The sequence below is a fragment of the Pseudorasbora parva genome, chromosome 16 (assembly GCF_024679245.1).
Source record: "Pseudorasbora parva isolate DD20220531a chromosome 16, ASM2467924v1, whole genome shotgun sequence".
NCBI classification, from domain to species: Eukaryota; Metazoa; Chordata; class Actinopteri; order Cypriniformes; family Gobionidae; genus Pseudorasbora; species Pseudorasbora parva.
In genome coordinates, this window is record NC_090187.1 from 32,120,815 (window position 1) to 32,130,558 (window position 9,744).

The 9,744-nt window shown below is 40.6% G+C and overlaps 1 protein-coding gene across 2 annotated transcripts in view; it reads left to right on the top strand.

The window, feature by feature from the left end:
• si:dkey-103i16.6 (uncharacterized protein LOC557125 homolog) overlaps window positions 1-9,617 on the top strand; it is a 16,121-nt gene extending 6,504 nt beyond the window's left edge. The window contains exons 2-7 of one of the 2 annotated variants that reach the window (XM_067420303.1): window positions 2,014-2,197; window positions 5,671-5,850; window positions 5,926-6,158; window positions 7,078-7,178; window positions 7,265-7,426; window positions 8,073-9,617. In XM_067420303.1, coding sequence (XP_067276404.1) covers window positions 2,022-2,197; window positions 5,671-5,850; window positions 5,926-6,158; window positions 7,078-7,178; window positions 7,265-7,426; window positions 8,073-8,360 — 1,140 coding nt within the window. In that variant the 5' untranslated portion in view covers window positions 2,014-2,021 and the 3' untranslated portion in view covers window positions 8,361-9,617. Of the gene's footprint in view, window positions 1-2,013; window positions 2,198-5,670; window positions 5,851-5,925; window positions 6,159-7,077; window positions 7,179-7,264; window positions 7,427-8,072 lie in introns of those variants that run through there. The other variant, XM_067420304.1, reaches the window with a different exon arrangement.
• Window positions 9,618-9,744: the final 127 nt, after the last annotated feature.

The window sequence follows — 9,744 nt, forward strand, 5'->3', positions numbered from 1 at the left end:
AAGAAAGGTGAAAAGAAAAATAGCAAATCATGTCATCTCTTTAAAAAAATGTCTTCTTAAAACATCTTTACATTTTTAATGTCTTCTTAAAACATCTACCCTATTTTTATACATAAATGTAAAAAAACACTTATGTAATACAATCTCAAACATGCATACCACGGATGGCAAGGTTTTGCTTATGAAAGTCTGAAATCTGAATTTTTGGCAGCCATTACTCCAGTCTACAGTGTTACGGCCGTTTCACACCGCAAGCGTGAGCGGCGCGTGAGCAGCGCGTATTTTTTTCGGCGCCCATGTTAATCAATGAGTGCATTCACACCGGGAGCAGGAGCAGCACGTGAGCGTCAAGCAGGAGCGTCGCGTGAGCAGCAGTGAAGCGGGGGTTTCGGCGGCGAGCCTATTTTTGCTGCGCTGCTGACGCTCCTGACGCTCAATTAAAGTAAAAGCACACTTTGAAAGGACAAAATAAATGTGATTTCACACAAAAAGTGCCTAAAATGCACACAGGAAGCACGTGTAGTGTATTTGAACAATAACTGGAGTATATCAGAGAAGAAAACGAAGACTAAAAAATATCTGTGGAAGATTTTTGCAATTTAAACTTGTTTTGATTATTCAGTTTGGGTGAAAGTATGGTTATGATTATAAAAAATAAAGTAAACTAGCCAGAAAATATAACAAACTTTCGTTTAGTTTAGTATTTAATATTCAGACAGGTAGGATCGGTCTGCAGCGGCAGTCACGGTGTAAAGCGAAAGTACACTTTTGATGGACAAAGTAAATATCACAAAAGCGCTCAAAATGCACACAAGAAGCACATGTGGTGTTTTAACAATAACTGGAGTATGTCATTAAAGAAAACGAAGAATAACAATCATCTGTAGAAGATTTACCCATTTAAACTTGTTTTAATTATTCAGTTCGGGTGAAAGTATTATAAAAAGTAAAGTAAACTAGCCAGAAAATATAATAATTTATTTTAGTTTAGAATTTAATACTCAGACAGGAATAGGCTCTATCATTGTGGGAGCCGCTGCTGTGACGCTGCACCAACGCTTCCAGTGTGAATACTCTCGCGCTTCTGCAGCTGCAGTCACGGTGTAGTTACGCTGAAGTGCTGCTCAAGCGCTGCTCACGCTTGCGGTGTGAAACAGGCGTTCGAGGGCTTTCACACCTGAGCGATTGTTTTGGAACCTGGTGTGTTTTCTCCCCTGGGTCGGTTCGTTTAGGCATATGTGTGAACACTGCAATCGTGCTCAGATCCACACCAAACCTCCCTCCTAGACCGCCTGGGCCCGATTGGGCCAAACGAATTCTGGGACGGTTCGCTTGAGGTATGAAAGCAATCCGACCCAATGGACCAATGAACCAAGGGGTATTATAATCTATAATGGGAAATGTGCTATTATAGCAAAAGTGTCTGATTCTTTAAATGAGCACATTAGTTATCACAGTTGAAAACCAAGAGTCCAGTCCCTCTTCCTCTTAAAATGTTGCGTAATTGTGCTTCTCTTTGCTGTCTGGGAGATCCAGAGAAAGTGTGTTTGAATTGCAGTATTAATATAAATGTGGTATATAATTTTACGGCAGGAATGATGGCTATCCTTTGTTTAGTTTTTTTTGTGTGCCTCTCCGGTCCAAATAAAGCCACAATAAGCTCATGGACATGGAGCAAACTTGTTAATCATCATCTTGATGGATGACGCAGAGAACTTGTCAAAGTGAACCGAACCAAAAAAACTACAACATTGTTACAAATTGGGTCCCTATTTTTGAACCAAAAAAAAACTATCAATAGGTGTGAAAATGCCCTTAGTTCCTTCAGAAATCATTATTGTATGGGGAGATTGGGGAATATTATTATTATCATTATTATTTTCTGCTGTGACCTGGTCTATAGCTCCATTTGTACATTAGTAAGTACAACATGACTGTTTCCTTCTGAAAATCCAGCTACTCTTAGAAATGAAAATGCACACAAATAAACTTGCAAATTAAATGTATTTCCAGGTGTCAACATGAGCAAGGCGAAGTCGAGTAGGGACAGAAGGATCACTCCGCCTGCCATCACCAGGGTGACCCGCAGTTCAGTCATCAACCCTCAGGACTCTCAGCGCACTAAACCTTCAGACTCTGGCCTTGTCAATGATCTCAGCCTAATGAGCGTGAGTGAACAGCAGGCCTTGTTAGCACGGTGAGATGCCAAATCCTTGTTAAGCTTTGCAGCAAACGATCAGCAATTACAAAATTGTTTGTTACAAAATTGGCTTTGTTTCCGAGGAAGAATAAAAAAAACTTAAACCATATATTTAGTGGTCAAAAGTGATGTCAGAAGGGAATTATTTTTATTATGACCCTACAAGTTTGATTAAAGGTGGCTTAAGTGTTATTTCAAAACGGCTTTATAAGTGTCTCGGGTCGAGTACCAAAACAAACTTGTAGCCGATAGTAATGGGGGGGTCATTATTAGTCATTAGTGTCTACTAATGACTGTGAGAAGAGTGCTCGGTGCACGTCATTATTCAAAAGACACGACACACAGGACGGACATTAGCCAAGCGACGACAGAAAAAGAGAGATGGCAGATAAAAAACAAATGTGGAACACGTCTATTGAACAATAATGCTGGAGAGAACTCAAGGAGCACAAAGGCCTGTAATCAGAGGTTGCTTTATTTCTTCTCGATAGGCGAGTAACATTGGTTTGTTTCAAAGCTAATATATGCTGGCTTTTGCTTGAATATGCTTGTTCACTTGTTTGTCCATTTGCAATCATATCATAGTTCACTTCAGCAACGATAAAGACCCATTTATTTCCACATCCTATAAACCACTGTGTTTCAAGTGTCCGCTTGCACTGTGTCCGAAAAAATAAGACGATAAACTCCTAATATATGTTTGTTTCCTTTGGTTCTTCTTTTAGTGATCTATATAACCCTCTAATCTTGTCACAATTGTAATATATTCATTAGTTGGACTGTTGTGCTGGTGCTATCGAGTTGTTCATGAGAACTGTTGCTGTGCTTTTGGGATGAAAGGGATGACTTTTTCATTGAACATTTGACCTAGATTACCATAATAACACGCATTGCTTTCATTTATTGATGACATCGTACCCTCGGCTGGCTGGCACGGCAGATTCCGCCATAGTTGTTGACTGTGTTGCGTACACTAACCTAAAGGCTTATTAGGAACACCTGTTCAATTTCAATACATTTAGGGGTGTGGTACTGGTCAAGACAATCTCCTGAACTCCAAATTGAATGTCAGAATGGGAAAGAAAGGTGATTTAAGCAATTTTGAGCATGGCATGGTTGTTGGTGCCAGATGGGCCGGTCTGAGTGTTTCACAATCTACTCAGTTACTGGGATTTTCACCCACAACCATTTCTAGGGTTTACAAAGAATGGTGTGAAAAGGGGAAAAACATCCTGTATGCAGCAGTCCTTTGCCTGGTCTGAGTCTCGATTTCTGTTGAGACATTCAGATGGTTGAGCAGTCCTTCACGGGTCCATTTTTGGAGACCCGCCCCCGCCCGTACCCGCAAGGTTTAGCACCAGATCCAACAGTGAGAATATCAAAATTAAATCTGCCCCCGCCCAGACCCGTTAATATTTGGCCCGTTACCCAACCCTTGCCCGCCATAAATCACACACGCTAAAATTATTCCAATTAAAATGCTTTATTTTATCTTGCACCTCTCTCAACATCAACAGCGTCATTAATGGGCTAATGAAACAGGCTGTGCCTTTAAAGACTCGTTGTCAACAATTTCATATACTCCACTCACCAACTTTACTTTTACTTCATCCATAGCCACTCCTGCAACACTCGCTCCATCTGGGCTACGAGAGGTATCAACGAAAGTTGCAATGTCACAGTGGTGGTGACGTGATGGGTCAAATGGCATATCGTTGTTGGGTGTATGTGTAATGGTAATTTGGACATAGAAATTGTAATAGAGTATGTTCGAGGGGGGAAGAAGGAGGCGGAAACCGGCGACCATTTAAAAGACTTTAATCAAACAAAACAAAAGTAACGTGGGTAGCCCCACACGGACAACTGCCACACACACGCATAATAAAACGTAGACACAACTTAACATCAAATCCAGGTCTGGTGATCTCTGTCCTTAGAGCTCCCTCATGAGAGGACTTAAGACCAGTGTGGCTCACAGGTGATGCCCCCGTTTGCGCTTGCTCTCTCGCTCGTCCACCTCGCCACAGAAATATTGTGCACATTTTACATCCGCACTACTACCCGCCCGCACAGTTAATTATCCGCCCGCATCCCTGCCCGTGAATTTTATAAATGTCACAATCCACCCATTTTAGCCCCTTTTATGCGGGTACCCGACCCGTTGCAGAACTCTGTGGTAGAATCAGAATTTGGCATAAACAGAATGAGACCGTGGGTCCATCCTTCTGTTACCACTGTGCAGGCTAGTGGTGGTGGTGTAATGGTGTGGGGGATGTTTTCTTGACACACTTTAGGCCCCTTAGTGCCAATTGGGCATTGTTTAAATGCCACTGCCTACCTATGCATTGTTTCTGACCATGTCCATCCCTTTATGACCACCATGTACCCATCCTCTGATGGCTACTTCCAGCAGGATAATGCACCATGTCACTCAAATCATTTCAAATTGGTTTCTTTGAACATGACAATGAGTTCACTGCACTAAAATGGCCCCCACAGCCACCAGATCTCAACCCAATAGAGCATCTTTGAGATGTGGTGGAACGGGAGATTCGTTCCCTGGATGTGCATCCCACAAATCTCCATCAACTGCAAGATGCTATCCTATCAATATGGGCCAACATTTCTAAAGAATACTTTCAGCACCTTGTTGAATCAATGCCACATAGAATTAAGGCAGTTCTGAAGGCGAGAGGCGGTCAAACACAGTATTAGTATGGTGTTCCTAATAATCGTGCGTGTGTGTGTGTGTAGCAGAGCTATCAAAATGGGGACAAGACCCTTTTGGGGTAGTAGTAACCGATGTTACTACTAGAAAGCACTTACCCCACCTATAAAATATAATATTAAATATTTTGTATTTGGATAAAAGAGTACCAGCAGCAAGAATGAAAGGAAAGGTGTGCAGGACAGTAGTGAGACCAGCTATGTTGTATGGTTTGGAGACCGTTGCACTGAGGAAAAGACAGGAGGAAGAGCTAGAGGTAGCAGAGCTGAAGATGTTGAGGTTCTCTTTGGGAGTGACGAGGATGGATAGGATCCGGAATGAGTACATCAGAGTACATCATACATGTGAGATGTTTTGGAGATAAAGTTAGAGAGGCCAGGTTGAGATGGTTTGGACATGTTCAGAGGAGGGAGAGTGAATATATTGGAAAAGGGATGCTGAGGTTAGAGCTGCCAGGCAGGAGGTCAAGAGGAAGACAAAAGAGGAGGTTTATGGATGTATTGAAGGAGGACATGAAGGTAGTCGGTCTGAGAGAAGAGGATACAGCGGATAGGAATAGATGGAGGCAGAAGATTCGCTGTGGCGACCCCTGAAGGAAAAAGCCGAAAGATTTTGTATTTAGCAAAAATAAAAACACTAAACTTGGTTAAGGAATTGATCAGACAAAATAATAAAAAAAATTCCCCCCTTCTTTAAAAAGCAGGTTTGTTATTTTTCTAGACATATTTTTCTTTCTTTTTAGGGAAGGTAAGTCCTACCAGGGTCCCAGCACCAAGTCTGTTCTGTCCTCACCCTCTGGCAGCTCAGTGCCACGTGAGGCTTTGGGAACTATCGGCAGGCTGATGAAGCTCGGACGGGTGCGAAACATTGTGGTGGTTGCTGGAGCAGGTATCAGCACAGCCAGCGGTATACCAGACTTCAGGTGGATACTCGCTCAAAACCTTTAAACTATTTTTGAATCATTTGGTCACTCCACTAACAACTGTCTCTATATCAGGACGCCAGGGACGGGTCTTTATGCAAACCTTGCAAAGTATGACATCCCTTACCCAGAGGCCATCTTTAACATTGACTACTTCTCTGACAACCCTCATCCTTTCTTCTCATTGGCTAAAGAGCTGTACCCTGGACACCACCGTCCAAACTACGTTCACTATTTCATCCATATGCTGCATCAGAAGGGCCTGTTGCTCCGCATGTACACTCAGAACATCGATGGACTTGAAAAGAGTGAGATTAAAATTTAAAACTCTTAAAGGGAATATATTTAAAATATATTTAAAAGAATGTTGTTAAAACAATTGAGTTAAACAATTTTTGTGTTCAGCACAAGAAAGAAATTCATACAGTTTTGGAAGAACTTGAATTTTTTTTTTGTGGGTGAACTATCCCTTAAAGGTGCACTATGCAACTTTCCGTCCACTAGAGGTCGCCTATTTAAAACAAATGCGTAGTTTGATGACGGAAAGTTTGAGCGCTGCATCTTGGGACATGTGGTCTTCATCTCACAGCCAGTGGAAAATAGGACTCGGGCAGAAATCACGTTCATGAATGCGGTTATTAACGTTACTGTAGTTTGAAGCAAAGCAGGACCGAGTGTTGTGGAGCTGAGCACAGCTGCTGGAGAGATTGTTACACAAATACCCACCTCGCGAACACTGGGGCTTTTATTATGACGTGACTGGATACAGTCGCCGGGCGCCTGCAGTATTTCCGCTCTTCCGGTTATGGTTATGAAGTAATGCAGCTCTGTTTATTATATTAGATACATTTAAGTGTGTTTAAAATGATGTTATGACGTTACTCTGTGCGTTCACTTGTTCACACTGCTAAGAGTCAAGCTCTCCTGCCAAATAAAACCCGAAACCGAGGGTAGCGCAGGTATGACGCAATTGACAGGCGACTTCCTCAAACGGTATGCTGAAATGTCCCGGTACTTAGTTAAAATAGCAATTTTCTCACAATTTACAAATAGTTAGACACATTTAGGATATTGTAAGAACACACCTGAACAAAATCTGTAACACTGGCCTAGTGGTTTTTGGATATTTTACTGCAAAAATACTACATAGTGCACCTTTAAAAACATAATTGCAGTTATTGCAGTAAACATGTTATTGCAGTGTTCTATTCCAAACCCTGTCTGTAGTGTGTGGTATCCCAGATGACAAACTCGTGGAGGCTCATGGGAGTTTTTCCACTGCTGCCTGTCACCTCTGCTATACGCCATATCCTGCAGAGGAAGCCAAGGTAATCAATTGTGTAATTTCGATCACTTGTAGAATGCACCCCATTTTAGCACACTACATAGTCCTCCATTTCTTTCTTTTTTTCAGCAAGCAATAATGAACGGCAACATACCCATCTGTACTTTTTGTGCTGGGGCAGTCAAACCTAATGTCGTATTCTTTGGAGAGGATCTGCCAGAAAAGTACTTTCAACATGCCAAAGATTTCCCAAAAGCTGACCTTCTCATGATCATGGGCACTTCTTTAAAGGTGGGTTTAAAATTTGTATTGTTAATAATAATAAATTAATATTAAAATGCATATACAGTGAGGAAAGTAAGTATTTGAACACCCTGCTATTTTGCAAGTTCTCCCACTTAGAAATCATAGAGGAGTCTGACACTGTCAGCATAGGTGCATGTCCACTGTGAGAGACATATTCTAAAAATAATTACAATGTATGATTTAAAAACAAAAAAACTATTTATGGAATGTTTGCACTTTAAAAAAAATCACATCACACCACATGACATTTAAGAACAAATATTTTAATATTTTTCTATTTTGTGGTCATTACCACAGCTTCCTTTTATTTTTTTAATCAAAAACTATATTTAGAAGTATTTTAACAAATGAAGTTGACTATTCACTTTATTTTATTTTACATGTGATGTCACAGCTGAATTGTCAGCATCAGAAAGACTTCTTATCCATATTAAAAACTGTTATACTGCTTAATATATTTGTGGTAACTTTGAAACATTTTGTTTTACAGGATTCTTGAAAGTTTAAAAGTGTCTTGTAACAGTGTAGAAGTATTTACTTTTGCTTTATAAATGAATGTATTCTTTTTGAGTATGTTCTTTGTGTATATATTATAAAATCTAAAATGATTCAATTTCTTCTGCTTTGACAGATTGAGCCCTTTGCCAGCCTGATTAACACTGTCAAGTCCTCAGTGCCTCGTCTGCTGCTGAACCGCGATCCGGTCGGGCCCTTTGAACGGAGACCCCTGAGGAGGGGTGACTATATGGAGTTAGGAGATCTCTCCGACTCTGTCCGGAAACTCGCAGAGATCCTGGGGTGGCATACTGAGATCCAAGAGCTGATGAACAGCCATGAAAATGGTGTTTGTGCTTACACTGACCCCAGCAGTAGCAGTGGTGAGAACAGTGACTCCTCTGAGACAGACAGCATGCATTAATATCGTCCACAGAGATGCTCTGTATGTTTAAAATATCCTTGGGTGTGGAATGGAGACCTGGCAAGGGTTCAAGACCCATCATGATGTTTATCTAATGCAGTGCATCTGAATGTTTTATGTCCGTTTTCTTTACCAGTATTTAACAGCCCATTTTACTGTATTTATAGTGGTGTCTTTTTCTGACTAGATGAACACCAGCAATATTTGTTCAGGCAGTGAAACATGGCTGTTTCTGGTGGGTTTAGACTCATTTTAAACCCAGCTAAAATCGGTGTCCGTCTGCTGCTTATTTTGACTGAATACACATCAGAATATCTTAAATGTTATAATTGTTAACTGCAGGGGGGATAAAACTACAAACATGGCACTTATATTTGTTTTTTATTAATTTAGTATGGGTAATATCTGGGCAAGAATGTATTGTCAAGGTTCTGTTAGCTTTCTACAAACTGTATTTGAGATTTTAATCTTTGTTTGTTTGGAATAGTTGGCGGTGTATTTTGGTGCAGAAAGGAGTTGGTATGTAAAGGATTGGAAATAATGTATGTGTGTGTATGTGTATGTAAATGTGTGTCTCTATATTCATGTTATTTCATAGTCTGCGAGTCCTGGTTTGGCCCCAGTGAGCGAACAGCACTAAATTAGCATGGGATGCGTGACCTCCCAAGTGTGCAGTGCCCCCACTGTGTGTTTTCACAGGCACTGCAGCCTCCAAGCGGGAGTCCAACCCCCCCAAAACTCTAATAAATGTCTTTGGTTGGCAACAAAGAACCCCAATATCCTGCTGCTGCGTGTGTGTGAGGTTCTGCATATGAGACCGGCTATGAGCGCAATATCATTTTGCACAGGATCAGTGAAGTCACTGGTAATTATCACACTGTTGAGATCGTATCTGTTCATGTCCCTCAGGGATTTGGATAAGAGTTTGGCATGTTTTGGAAATATGGACAAAAAGCTAGAATGCCCGTTTAAATGTTTTAATCCATCTAATTTTTTTTTTTTCATGTGTGCAGTTTGGTTCAAGCCAGTTAACCAGCTGTCTTTGTCAGGTTTTCTGATTCATGCAATGTTTTTTGTTTTCTTCTTGGAAATGGAACCATGTACCTCCAGTCAATAGTTTGAGCTTGCATTGTTAAACTTAACGTTCTTACCATTTGTACTTTGAATATTAAAATGCTTGTTTTGTTCTGTACTTTTATTACCGTTAATAGACATTGCATCTTATAGTATTTAATAAAAAATAATCTTACCTCTTTACCTTCTGATCTTTTTGAACATTACATCTGATCAACTAAGGAATATTACATTTCCTTACCAATCTGTGTAACTAAGAATTTAAACTCTCATTTGGAGACAAAGGATGTTGCATAGCAACAGGTGTATT